Genomic DNA, 14900 nt, shown 5'->3' with positions numbered 1-14900 from the left:
CATCCATAAACTAGAAAGAGAAGGAGTGGAGGGGGGGGGGGGGTCAATGGTTGCCTTCCTGTCGTTGTGTTTCCTGTTGAACAGACCCAGTGGCTGTCTGCACGCCTCCTCCACTCTGTCAGGCTCACACACGCACCTTTCGCAGAGCGCTTCGATTTGAAATGAGAAGTCTTGACACAGATTCAGCACTACAAAAATGGGAAAATTATTGACTTTCCCATGAGTGCACATATGTTTATCCCTAACTGAAACGGAACAGCATATGGAACACAGCCAATTAATGGGAACTGTACCCAAAGGAGATACACTCTCCCCTTTAAACCTTCTCCCCTTTCTCTCTCTCCTATCTCTCTGCCTCTGTCTGCGGGGAATAGTGCTATATAAAGACATGAGTAGTTGAAACATGCATTAACAGTTTCTTAGTCCTTGGCCTGCTTTTCCTCTTTTCTCCTCGGGTTTATCCACAGCCCACCCCGCTGCCTGAGCTTAGCAGCCACACAAGGTTCTGTCACTCTGATGCCACCTTTATGTTCAAAACCTCGTCGTGGCCAACAGTTTGCTGGTAAAAACAAGATCTTGGTGCTAAGGTGACTTTTAGGAACTCGGCTTATCCATGTGGCCATGGCAAGAGAAGAGCTGTGCTTGGAAAGCCAGTATGAATAGACATTATCTGGGTCAGTGCTGTGTGGGTATGTGGATGGGAACTATGGGGGTATAGAGGATATAGTGAGAGCCTAAGCCTTTGTGATTTTGTGTCATTTATTCAGACACAAAGGAGAGGAGTTGAGAAAGCAAAAGGAAAACGGATAGAGTTTAGGAGGGACAGAAAAGAGCATAAATGACGGGAAGGATGACTGCCATTACTTAAATAAATGAACAGTGAAGTCAAATAGGCAGAGCAGGCTGAAGGACAGATGACTGCCCCTAAACTTAGCCCACGTAGTAGTTTTTCTTTTAAGAACGTGTGGCTAATAATAACACCATGTTACCTGATACTCCAATAGCTTAACGCGCTAAAGCCCCCAGCAGTTTATACACATACACCTCTTGCATTCACCATACCCATACAGAAGTCTCCCGACTAGCTGTCTAAATCCTTCTGGTAGCCGCCCACGACCTTCCTACCCACACCTCCATGCCCACAAGCAACCCAGGCTGCCACAGAACATACTACAGGAGGGAGCCCTTGACCTTCAAACGTCTGTATCTGATCAACATAAAAATGCTCACTATACCCACGCCCTCCGCTGCGCACATTGCAGACACAAATGTTAACACAACACAGACACACACACACAACTCCGCTGTTAAGGATAGAGGCAATAAATAACGGCAGATTCCCTACTGAGCTTTTAGCACGCGCACACACACACACACACACACACACACACACACACACACACACACACACACACACACACACGCACACTCCTCAATCTCTTTCACAGATGTGAAGATTAGCCTTTTCCTACGTCTTCTCCTGCTCGGACCTTACGCTGGGTTTTTTGGTTGTTGTCGTTTTTTGGGGGGGTTTTTTGCAGAGGGGAAAAAAAGCCTTTCACTGTAATTCCTTCCCTGCTGAGCTGCGGTCAGACCCGGGTCTAAATTGACTGAGCGGCTAAACAGGAGGCCTTTGATTTCCACTCTTCGAGTGTTGTTTGACTGGCTTTTGTACATCACTGAGCAGGGAAGACAAACAGAACAACAATAGGGACTGCTGCATCCTTTGTTGGCTGGAGATTCCCAGATACAGTCGATGAGCACAGATTTTGGTTTTGATCCGTTTCATACGCTGAACACTGCTAAATCTCACAGCCTTACTTCAGAAGGTTACTGCGCCCACACAAACAAATAGTTTGGCATTTAACCACCTGTCACAATGTGACATGTTCTACTCCTCAGCTTATGCACAGATTGCAAGACATAACATGTTAATTTATGAGCTTTTGAGGGGACTGTAGGTGAATTTTTTATTATCTTTGAAAGCCTGCCAATCTTTATGCTAAGTTGTATAAAGCAGCCATGGGCCGTTTACATGCTTTCATGAATTGAAACTGTGAAAATTCCCTTTGTATATAACACAAAAACTACTTAAACACTAAATGGGTTTTTTTGATACTGTGGAGCAACATTAAAGTCCAAACTGATATTATTCTTCTTTTCTTGGAAAGAAGAAACACATCTTCCCCAAAGTACTGACTCCCTGTTTTGCTTTAAAATATTATTCCAAGAGGTGTAGCAGCCTGTTAAAGTCAAAGTTGATCTCCATCACAGCCTCCCAACTGAATACATAGCCGGTCAGACAATTCACACTAGATCGGACTTGTTCCTCAGTGATTCGCACTTTGGTTTTGATCCAATTAGAAAACTGAAAAGAACAGCGGGAGAGCTAAGTGGAGACAGTACGGGGTGTGTGGTGTGACTTTGAAAAGTTCCACTTGTTCCCGCTGCATGTTGGCAACATCAAACACACAAACGAATGAGAAGGAAAGGGGAAACAGAGGGGTATAGCCAGAAAGCAGACAGAAATGTCATTCTGACCCATATTACTTTTACCTGGAGAGAGAAACAGAGAGAAACAGAGAGAGAGAGAGAGAGAGAGAGAGAGAGAGAGAGAGAGAGAGGGAGGGAGGGAGGGAGGGAGGGAGGGAGGGAGGGAGGGAGGGAGGGAGGGAGGGAGAAGATGAGAGCAAGAGAACTTGTGTCGAGGTGACAGGTGTCTGTCCTTCACCACTCCGTCTCCTCCATCTCTCCAGCATCTGAGGCAGTAATTGGTGCTGTCAGACACACAGAGAGGACAGAACACACAAACACACACACACACACACGGTCACAGCCCCACACAGCCCACACACACACACACACACACACACACACACACACACACACACACACACACACACACACACACACACACACACACACACACACACACACACACACACACACACACACACACACACACACACACACACACACACACACACACACACACACACTCCTGCCCTTCAGCATGCACCCCCTAGGGCTTAAAGCAGGAGCAGTTTCAGAACAGTATTCACTGCGTTGCCGACTAGTTGTGAGAGAAAGAGCCAGCAGGAGTGGGCAAGGTGGGAGAACGAGGTGGAAATGGAGGCGGTGGAGGCAACAGTGGCAGACAGAAACACGGAGGGCAAACAGAAAGCACAAGAGACAAAGACACAGAGAGGAAAGAAAAGAAGGAGAGGGGTGGAGGCGGGGAACTCTGGCTGCACAGACAGAGGCCTCTGCATGTGGTAGAGAGAGATGGAAGAGAAGTGACAAGGATGTGCAAATGTGACAGAGGAGAGAGAGAGAGAGAGAGAGAGAGATTATGCAACTCCAGTGGTGACAAAGCAGATGAGAATGATTTTCTGTGACTGAGCAGATGAGCTGCAGCCATGAAGCCACCGTGCGCGGCGTGCTATGAACGGATCAGTACACTATAAAAGAAATACCAAACATATGAGAAAAAAAAAATCACATGAAAGTGTTGGGATATTTTTCTAGCCTATAAAGGCCTCTGATCTAAACACCGTTGTTTTGTCAATACGCCACTATACACCATTCTGATACAAGAGTTTCACATAACAGAGAATGAAAAACATGATACCAGTTGAGTGAGGATTTATCTAGCAGGTCTTGTTGTTTCTGATTAGTAAATAAAATAAAACAGGGTTAATCTCTGTTAATGGTAAAATTCTAAATCAGCTGATCAACTTTATGTATTTCTCTGAAAAACAAAAAACCCTGAAAAGCTTCCTTATTCAGTCTAGTGAATACAGTTCTTTATGATTTATCAGTTGAATTACCGCAGTTCCAATGATTTTGTGGCAATCTAAATGGTTCCTGCAAAGCATTCTTTTTTCTTTTTCAAAATTGTGTGCTATGACTATACATTCAAGGCCCCTTCACGTGGGAGCCATTTGAAAAATAATCAAATGCTCAGCTACATTTCCTCCATGAATTCTGTCTTTGCAAATATAATGGTGTTTCACTTGATATGGCGTGTGAGGCTGTACTTCAGCTATCTTTAGAACGGCATCATATCAAACAAGGGTTTGTAATATTCTCAAACACACACATTCATTGTGTACAGCACTGTGAAGCTCAACATTACTGCTCACTTCAAAAAAGAACAGAAAGCTTAAAGGAATTCACTCAATCTTACGCAAAACTGAACAATATTTATACCTTTAGAAGAATCAACAGCAGAACTTTAGGATTACACTGAAATGCGTGCTGGAGTGCTGAAGTGGTCAACACTTTCTCTTCATTGAGAGAATATCCCAGTTTGAGCTCCAGCATGTGGATTTTGCATGTTCTGCCTGTGTTTAACGGGGTTTGTTTGGTTTCCTTCCACAGGCCACAGGACAGATTAGTGTGGGGAATGCTCTCAGTTTCCAGTGATTCTCAACACTTGTTATAATTACAACAATAAGCTAAGGTAGTAAAAAAAAAAAAAAAAAATATATATATATATATATATATATATTTTTTTTTTTTTTTTTTTTTTTTATTTATTTATTTATTTATTTTTAATGAGTGTACCTCACTAATTGAACAAAAAGCTTTTTACAAATTATTTTTCTACCTGGCAAATCTACCATGACATGTATTCTGTGTTTTTCAAATAAACAACAACAAGCAGTGTTTCCTTTTAAGAACTAATTCTAAGAAGCTATGATTACATACGGAGCTTACCACTATTGAGTATGGAATGAATCGATAATGCAATGTACAGCGTCTTTGAGTGTCCAGAAAAGCGCTATATAAAACCCATGCGTTATTATTATTATTCAAGTCATTCGCCAACATGTTTTCATTGTCACATTAATCATCAAGATGAGTGATTCTTTGAGGATTATTCATCTCAAGCTAGTGGTTTGTTTGTGTTTATGAATTAGAAATCAGGCCACATTCAACCATGAATCATATAACCTCCTATTTCACAGTCTCGTGATGATAGTTGTTTGGACTGGTGGAAAAATCTCTCGCTAAGTAAGCGTCTTCCCCTTGTGTCATGAAGCACTTGACCAAGTTTAATCTAATCCTGTGTTCACCAGTAACAAACACATTTAAACATACATCCTCTCCTCCATTGGGGAATAAGAACCGCTGGGTTGGAAAAGAGAAATGGAGAAAGATGAACACATGATCTATAAATGTTTAACGAGTGCAGATGAAGGAGATAAGGGCCGCTTCGACGAAGAGAAGGGAGACAGAAAGAAAAATGTTGAGGTGAAAAGGGAAAGACAATACCAGAAGAGATATGTGAAGAGCAAAATGCGTGGCGTGTAGAGAGTGTGAGGTGGAGAACAGCCCCATTATAGTAGCAGACACCACCAGAGCAAGGTTAGAAAACAGCAGAGAGGAGGAGAAAGAGCCAGAGATTGTGAAAAAAGGCTGTAATTGGAGGTGTCTGGTGTTTGTCTAACACAGAGAGGCTAGTAATGATTCCATTAGCGCTTCACACCGAGAGAGAGCGACAGCGAAACAGAGAGAGAAAGACAGAGCGGGACGCAGAGGGGAAAAGAATGAGAGTGTCACAGAGACAAAAAGAAGACACTGGAGAGGCCAAAAGATATGAAAAAGATTCACACAGAACATCAAAAGACAACAGTGAGCAGCCAGCAGCCAAATGGTAGAAAAGAAGAACAGAAAATGAACAAGAAGAGCAGTCAAGGCGTCCATTAAATGGCTTGCTCACCTGCATGCTGATGATAATTACAAAATGCCCCTCTAGTCCTTTCTGTCGCTCTCTCCCTCTCCCCCACCTCACCCCTTCTTCTCTTTGTGTGGCAGCAAACGAGGGAAGATGATTTAAATGCATTAGCGGAGTGTGTTTTCCCTAAGGAAGACCTCCAGACTATGTCAGGGCAGGAACCTTTTGTTTGGAGCTGATGCCGAGCGCTGAGTGGACTCTTTAAAAGCATGGCCCCCTTGTTCTCTCTGGGACACATTAAAGCACAATGTGCTGGGGTGCTGTACCTCTCTGTGTCCTCTCGTGTCTTTTTTATAAATACACCTGGTAAAATAAGGCTGGTAACAATCAGTCACATCGTCTGGTGAAGTGAATTCGATGAAGGAAGGGAAGACACATCCAACACAATCAAGATAACGACACACGGGCCAAAGTTACTTCAGACAAAGGAGAGATTGTTTCCCCGACGTGAATCTGGCGTAGTTTTATAGGACAGAAACAAACACGAGATGTGTTTGGCTGACACACGCTGGATAGCAAAAATCTCCTGCTGAATGAGGAGCAAATTTCATTGCACTACAAATCCTTCCCACAATCCAACAAAAATGTTTTCATTCACAAGTAGGTGGCACATACATCCCTGTGGCAGAGAAGCTCCAGTGAACCACAAAGGAATTAAAATCTATTGGAAAATATTTTTGTTTTTTTATTGTTTTCACAATTGAGCCGAAAATGTTGCATTGAAATGAACTAAAACCATAAATCAAGAATTCTTCCTGATGACACTGGGCACCTGCCCACACAACATCTGTTGTGACATTAACTTATCAGACAAGGGACACATATAATGCCTGACATCTGACCCAAGACTGTCAGTAAGCTCTGTTATTCCCTCCGCAGTGTACACTCACGTATACCGTTACTGGGTGAAGACGAGCTTGTTAAAAGCTCTTTCATTGCTCAATTTATTCTCACCGGACTGATGAGACCCGGGGAGCAGACTGATGAGGTCATGGAGATCCCCGAGGTCAACCACTTTGCTGCATCTTACTGACTGGAAATAAAGCTTCAGTACAAAGGATGCATCATGGGCCTGCTCAAAGGGTGGCAACAAAGCAATTTTAAACCTTTTCAGGGAAATCACCTGTCAAATAATCAGTTTGTCAATTTCCAGGACAGACGTGTAGCTCAACAGTCTGTGTTTCATGATTGAGATGCAGCCAGAGTTCTACCACAATCTGTGCACATTATCAGTCTGCAAACTGCAGAGTACAGCTTGTTCTTATTCACTTGTCTCTAAGGCCCAACTGCCAAGTTTTCTGGGCGTCTTGGCTGCTGCTTCTCCCAAACAACTGAAATTGCATTATGTGCACCGATTTCAAGTCTGCAGTGATGAATATCTATGATTCCATTTTCTTTTCGGGGAAGAAGTGAGCCCACAGGGACAGGTGACAGCGAGAACCTAATACCGCTTGCTCACTCAAATGCATGCATGCACAGTATGTATACGCACGCACACAGGCACACGCGCGCGCACGCAGAACTACTGCACACACCATCTGGGGACTTTTACAACTCAATAATCTGCTTCCCAAGGCATACCTTTTTCCTCTCCTTCTTCAACACAACACACATCAATAAGCGCTTTCTCACACACTCTTACTGCTCTTCTCTATGCAGAAAGGAAATGAGATATTCAACTCCGACAAACACACACAAAATAAATAAATAAATAATAGTAGATGCCTCAAAGCGACTTCTACCCTTTCCTTGGCAAGAGCTGTCCTTGCAGCGTTCATCGTGATGACACCCGTATACACACACACACACACACACACACACACACACACACACACACACACACACACACACACACACACACACACACACGCGCGCTCCAAAACAAGGCATCTGTAACCCAAATACAGACTCATCATCATTCCAGCTACAGTTTCAAAATCCCAGCACTGCTTCTACACAAGCAAATGCAGATGTGCACAGACTCATATTTACACACTATATTCGCTCCTCTCTTCGACAACATATCCACGATGCGGCTGAATAGATATGACCACAGTATTGTTCAAATGAGCGCATTTGTAAGCTACTGTGGATTCTCACAATTGTTCTCATTTCCCAAAAAATCTTTTTTTTTATGAGATGTGTGCACACACAAGTACATACTGCAGCTCAAGGTTAAATCGTGTCACAATGAATTTGCATTATACAATTTCTCTGTCTCGCTCTATTTATTTGCCCTTTTTTTTTTAGGGTTTTTCTCCCACATAGACACACACACACACACAGAGGCCTCAGGACCTACGCCCCACTCACGTTGGCAGACATCCTTGTTCTCCTCGAAGCCCGGTTTGCACACACACCTCCCGATGGGAACCAGCCAGCCTCCGTCTGCACTGCAGTACATCTTGGGAGCTTCGAACTCTTCCGAGGCGTTCACACACACACCGTGAACCTCAACCAGTGCCGTGTCTCCACCTGTTATTGTGTCAGGGAACTGGGCCAAGTTGAGCACGGTGAGCGGACACTTTTTGTAGAAGACTCTGACAGACACCAGAGCGATGCAGGCTCCAAGGTCTTGGAAGGCCAGGTAGAAACCCTTTTTACTGAGGTTGCTGATGTCCCGCACTTCCGTGTTCAGCTTCAGGACGCGGTCGCCAACATCCACCTGTTGACAGGAGAGATTTGTATGATTTGTTTCATTTTGTGTTGACTGTCCTTTAGCAGAGACAAAAACATCTTTATCCATCCATTAACATCTTTATATCGTAACCCACAATCAAACCTCGGTCCAATCTTGTTGGTTTGAAAGTTGGGGAGTTTGTGGAGGCCAGACCTCAAAGAGGTTCTAGAGCGCCACGGCTCACAGGGGGTTGGAGGGGTCTTTACTCAACCTGTGTTCAGCAAAGAAGACATCCTTTGCACTCAAATATCAATGGAAGGTGGAGGGAGCTCTTTGAGGACCAGGTAGGCATGCCTCCCTCACAGAAGGCGGAGCTGAAAGCTTCTAGGATGTCCTCATTCATTTTCCTAGTGGAGGTGACCAGGGTAGTATCTTGGATTGTTATTTGCCAGTGAGAGGAGGAGGGACTGTGAGATAATGGAGGTAATGCAGACACTGGACCGTTGTAGTGGAGAGGGAGCTAGCTGCCTGTTCTTTGTCCCCACCCTCACCTATGGTCATGAACCGAAAGAATGAGATTGCGGATGCAAGTGGCTGAAATGGGTTTTCTCAGCAGGGCGTCAGGCACCACTTTTCATGACAGAGTGAGAAGCTCAGCCATCTGGGAGACATTCAAAGTTGAGCTGTTACTCCTCCACATGAAGTGTTTGGGCATCTGATTAGGATGCCCCCCCACCCCAACCCCGATCACCTACCATTAGTATACCAGGCACATCCAGTTGGGCGAAGGTGCCAAGGTTGGCTTTGGACCCGCTAGAGAGATTATATCTCTGGTTTGGTCTGGGAGCAGCTTGGGATCCCCCAGAAGAGGATAGATGGGGGTATGTGGATGTATCGGTATATACATACATTTATACAATATTGATTAAACTACATTAATAAACTACACTATATTCATATGCATATGTATAGGTATTATATATAGTGTGTATATCTAATATTGATTTTGTGTTTATAGGTATATTTTGAGGTGGGAAGAGTTATGTCTGTGTGTTGTTTGTTTGAGTGTATTGACGTCTTTACCTGAGTAAAGCTTTCATCCGCAGCGATAGTATCAATCTTGACGTACTGGCTTTCCTTTATGAACCACAGGTTGGCATTATTAGATTCATAGTAGTACATGTTGAATGTCTGTAAAACAAACACAGTCCTTCAGTTAGCAGACATAACACAATAACACACAGTAAACCAGGACCGAAAACGTGTGAAGTTTTAACAAGGCCCTCATTTGCTGTGTTTGTCTGCTCCTCTTGAAACCTAAGTCCGTCTGTGCTGACGGCCAGTCAGCAACACTATCTGCAGTTTCATGAAAGTGCAGCTCTTTTACTGTGTCACATTAACTCTGCTGCTCATTCTGGAGATGTAATGAGACCGAAAAAAGGGTGTAGAGGGCAAATAAAGTAGAGTGAAATGAATACAGAGGAGCAGTATTATCAGGCTGATACAAGAGAAGGGAGGACAATGGAAAAAAGTATTGGATGTTAAACTATACACAGAGAGACAAAAAAGCCTCTGGAGCAGCATGTGTTTCAGTCAGCGGCAATCCTCTCAGGTCTTTTTTTTTTCCTGTCCTTTGTCTTTTCATCTATTCATAATCCATTAAAGTGTGCTTCAGTTTGAATGAGTGTGTGGGTGTGTGTGTGTTTGTTTTGAATGTATACTGGAAGAGAAGGAAGAAATAGATAATTAAAATAGCCTTTTGCTGCCCTGCAGCACAACGTAGTATAATGTAGGTGCACTGATTTTATACTTCTAATAATTATATTATGAAAAGTACATGACACCTTTTAATAGGCTTGACAACAATAAATATGCTAATATGTATCAAAACGGGCCGATGGCTCACATATAAATCAACATGCAGACAGAAACCTTCCTCCTCACATGTGTTCATTTACAAGTGTAAACAGGTTTGAATTAGTTCATCGTTATTCTTCACAGTGCCAATATTCGTGCTGTTTTAATGTGTGAATGCCCCACGTTCTGTTACCATTAATCTCACACTTTCATTGCAAATATATGTATTTAGTTGTAAAAGAAAACACCAATCACACTGCAGCTCAATGTGTTACAGATAATACTCTGTAAAAATCCAAAGAAATTCTTTGTGCAGCATGTTTCAAATGTAACTTACTCCTGCGATATTGATTATTTCAAAAGAGTCTTTTTTTTTTTTTTTTCTGCTTCGCTGCTAACAGATTTCAAAGAGCAGGCAGCGACACAAAATCAGCAACTGAATTCATCACAGAAAGGTATCGCCATGAGTGAGCAACACGATCGTAGGAGGATGACTTAAACACACACACACCCGCACACGCACACGCACACGCACACACACACACACACACACACACACACACACACACGTACACACCCATTGCAGGGACAATTGTTAACCAACCACAAAGTCCTCAGACTACTCATGTGTCATAAAGTTTGCTCCGGAATTCCCAACAGTTTGTTCAATGATGCATACCTCTTTGCAGGTACCAGGAACGCCAGGCAGGCTGTTGCAGTCCCTCAGGGTGAACTTAATCTCAATGTAGACCCGCTGTGCTCCTTCCCTGCTGATGTGGCGTGTCCTCAGCCAGTTGTTTTGGTTGGCCTCCATGACGTTACACACCTGGTAGGTCCTCATCGGGGTGTTCCTCTCATCCATCACACTGATCTCCTCCCACTGAGGATTAGAAAGAGGAACATTTATCGAGGAGAATTTACCTGATGCAATGTAACTGAATTAGTGATCATTCTTTTTTTTTGTAGGTTTAGAGCTTAGAAGGAAAAGTAAAGGAACAAAAGACGAGGGAGCACATCACAGTGTCGTCATTAGGATTCCTGCCTCATCCTTCAGCTTAAGTCTGTGTTTCAGGCTCTTCTTTGTAGACTTTGCATGTTCTCCCTGTGGGTGTGTTCCTGTCACAGTCCAAAACACGTGTTAATTCAGTTAACCCTAAATCATGTATGTGTGATAAAAGGCTTAACAAAACAATGAATCAAGTGCTAAGTGGGAAAAGAAAGTTGTTGATTGCACACGAACCGCAGCCGCCACATGCTGGAAACACCCATTGAATCAGCTCCAACTCATAGCATCCCTCACCTGGATAAAGCAGGTAGGCTGTAGGAGGTGGGTGGATTGGAATGTGGTAGAAAGCAGACAGAAACACTTTGAGGGTATGTACAAAGTGCAGAAAAAGACAAAACAATAAAAGTAAAAGGATGAAAATTGTACTCAAACAAAGGCGGGGTGGATGGAGCACTGAAAAAAGAGGGGAAGTGAGATGAAGACGGGAGTGGAAGCCAACGCAAATGAATAAGTGATGTGGAGAAGGAGAAGCGAGAAGAGGCGCGGACAGCAGAGAAGCATTTGTGTGCTTGCGAGGAAATGTTCTTAACTAAAAAGTAAGTTTACAATCAATGACAAAGTGAATGAGAGAGTGAGGTAGAGTGATATTCAGCAGTTATGAGGCCCGCTTGACAACAGCACCACTCAGCTGTAAGATCATCTTACTTCATCACTGGTCAATGGACAAAGAAAATCTCAGTTAAGAGATTGCTTTTGGGGGAAACTGGGCCCAAGTTCAGTGAACTGTGGTTTAGTGCAAACCAACACTAAGCCTGCATGTTCTGTTTTCATGTCTGGGTGACTTTGAGTGATGATCTGTGTCAAGATGACTGAAGGACTGTCTTTGTCTTTGTTGCACATGTGCGAGAATTGAGCCTGTTTTTCTAAAGTGAATGCATGATTTAGCGCTTAAGAAGTAGAAGTGTGTGTGTATGAGTAAGATGGAGAAAGGGAGAGAGAGAAGGAGTAGGTAGGACAGAGCTACTTTGTCTCCCGTCATCTGCTACCATCTGTTTCCACTTCTGACTAAGGCTGTAATTGAGAACACTTCTTGCATGAGCAGGAAAACATTTCTATCTGCACACACACACACACTCACAGACAGGCACACACATGTATATACAAGTGACACACACACAGAACATGTCTATTCCTTAAAGAAAAAGAAAACAAACCGATGTGGTTTTAGTGTCTCAAGATATCTGATCCATTCAAGAGGAAGCTAACTGGATTTTCTTGTACACACACACACACACACACACACACACACACACACACACACACACACACACACACACACACACACACACACACACACTGAAAACTACACTCCCAAACTAGATGAGTCCTGGTTTGAGACCAGGATGAGAGGACCACCATCTCTGTGCTGAGCCCCAGTCATCATGTTAAGACTGAAACTATAAGCCCCCCAAGTGGTGAGCACATATCACCTTACAGCTGCTAAACCATGTAAACACACTATATACATGGTGTGAACACATAGCGGATACACACGTGCGTACAGCTGCATGGATGGCAGCATGCACGCGAGCTCGGATTCACCACAGTAACTTCCAGTCATCCCTAAAGTACCTCTCAATTTGAGGAAAAATAAAATAAAAGACTTGCTAGTAAAACTAAATAAAGCAGTCAAATGCAAAGACAAACTCTCAGACACTCGGAGTCCAAGCTAAGGGAGAGTTCTTGAGGTTAATCTGATGTGACGGCCCAACAACCCGGCAAAAGCTTGACGCATTTCACCTCCGAGTCCTGAGCACTAAAACAGATCCACATAAAAACACACTTCTCACTATAGGCTCACGCACACTCTCCTGCTCCCTCACACACTCACATGCTTTTAATCTCTGCTGCCTCTGCTGTAATGTCTACTGTGTATGAACTGGAGCTTGAACAAAACCAGCTCTTTCTTGATCCTACTCGAATAGTCCTTGAGCAGAGAAACAGAGACAAGGAAGGAGAAAAAGCTGGAGAAGAGGAAGCAGGAGATTGTTTAATGCTGCTGCAGTTCGCTGATACCGGCGTCCCCGGCAGCCGGTTTAGAGTTTGAAGAGTACATACAGTATAAGCGATGTATCGCTAGAGTCTTGTATGCTCACAGCAGCAGAGTCACTGTGATCAGCCACACTCGATTCAATTAAAAGAACAAAACACAAGACTGAGAAAGAAAGAGAGAGAAAAGAGGGGAGAGTGAAATGAATGTTGGTAAATTACAGGCACGCCTGGCAGCTAAATAGACCCATCTGTGCAGAGCCGAGACCAGTCGGACATAACAGGACGGTCACACACACCCACCCACACAAACACACAAAGCTCAGTCCCCAGGGAGTGGTGATTAAAGCATTTATGGGAATAGTCATTGAGGGATAAAGAGGGCTTTATGATGTCTTTGTTTATTTCTTTGTAGGCAGAGTTTGGAGTGGCTGGATTACCGCCACTTCCTGGTGAGTGACTTATTTCCCTAGTTGGCGAGTCTGTTCATTGTCACTTTTGCCGGGTGAAAAGCACAGGTGTGTTTAAGAATTTGAAAAACAACCTGTTTGCCCCCATATCTGCTAATGATACAGCAACCGCTTGAGGGGAAAAGCTACTAAAAATACAACTAAGAAAATGTTTGGATAGGCTCCGAGTTCAACACTTTCTTAACACGCGTGCACAGACATGCACAAGCGCACACACACACAAGGTTGTCACTGTTGCCAGGGCTGTGTTGGTTCAGTCTGAGCATTAATTAACATTCAGAATAAACCCTCCTCCCTGAACCCTTAATCACCTTGGCCAATCAGCACTGAGCCTGCTTGATTGCTTTGAAGTGAAGCAGGGACGTCGGATTGGGGTTTAAGTTCAACCATTCACAAGCTTAACATTACATCCCTGTTCCTGCAATCATCTGATGGGTACACCTACGACGGCATAATTGGCCTCCGAACTCTGAAACAGACTATGTCTTAATGAGGAGGGACAGAAATCGAGAAGGTATGAAAAAAAAAAATAGGGGATGGAAGCAGAGGAAAGACGGCAGAGGTGGGGTGGGTGGGGGTCTGTGGGCTGAGGTGCCTCTGGCAGGAGTAGGGAGGTTGTGGGGCCTCCCATTTTCAAACATCATTAAGATGTATCTGTTTTGTGTCCCTCACGAGGAACACCCCTGTATAGTGACAGAAGTGGGTCGCCCCACTCCGTCTCAGCCGCATCCGGCCATGCACGGCTTGGATTAAGCATGACCTCTGGGGGTCAAGTGTCGTTTTGGACTGATTCAGGTAGACACCAGTCTCATATTGGTGGGAACTGCTTCTCACTGAGAATAATCCTCAGGTTTAAAGTCCAAAGGTCATCTAGATAATCCCTCTCTATGAAATGTAGGACCTTCTTACAGCCTTTCTCTCACTTCTCTTCTTGGAGTATATTGTACCACTCGTATCATTTCTGTCAAATGTAATCCTCTACATTTCATTTGGGACAGGCATCGAATTATGACAAACTTCTACGTAAGCAAATACGATACATTCAGCATTTCATATTATTTGTCTGTCCCATGATGACAAGTAATGGCATCATCCTTTTGACAAGAAGAGGTTAACTTCACTGCAAGTATAATAATTGAAGGTTTAAATAAAGAA

At 43.6% G+C, this 14900-nt stretch overlaps 1 protein-coding gene across 2 annotated transcripts in view; it reads right to left on the bottom strand.

Annotated features, from left to right (window-relative positions):
* The window catches only part of LOC308115691 (ephrin type-A receptor 3-like), an 83165-nt gene that overhangs the window by 48482 nt on the left and 19783 nt on the right, over positions 1 to 14900 (bottom strand). For both annotated transcript variants that reach the window (XM_080473343.1, XM_080473342.1), the window contains exons 3-5: positions 10900 to 11100; positions 9447 to 9554; positions 8057 to 8408 (exon numbers count right to left, since the gene is read on the bottom strand). In XM_080473343.1, the coding sequence (XP_080329469.1) occupies positions 8057 to 8408; positions 9447 to 9554; positions 10900 to 11100 (661 nt within the window). The remainder of the gene's footprint in view (positions 1 to 8056; positions 8409 to 9446; positions 9555 to 10899; positions 11101 to 14900) is intronic.

This window comes from Lipophrys pholis (assembly GCF_963383615.2).
Source record: "Lipophrys pholis genome assembly, chromosome: 1".
In the NCBI taxonomy this organism is placed as follows: domain Eukaryota; kingdom Metazoa; phylum Chordata; class Actinopteri; order Blenniiformes; family Blenniidae; genus Lipophrys; species Lipophrys pholis.
The sequence above is the reverse complement of the archived record's forward strand: the minus strand, read 5'-3'. Positions and strand labels throughout refer to the sequence as shown.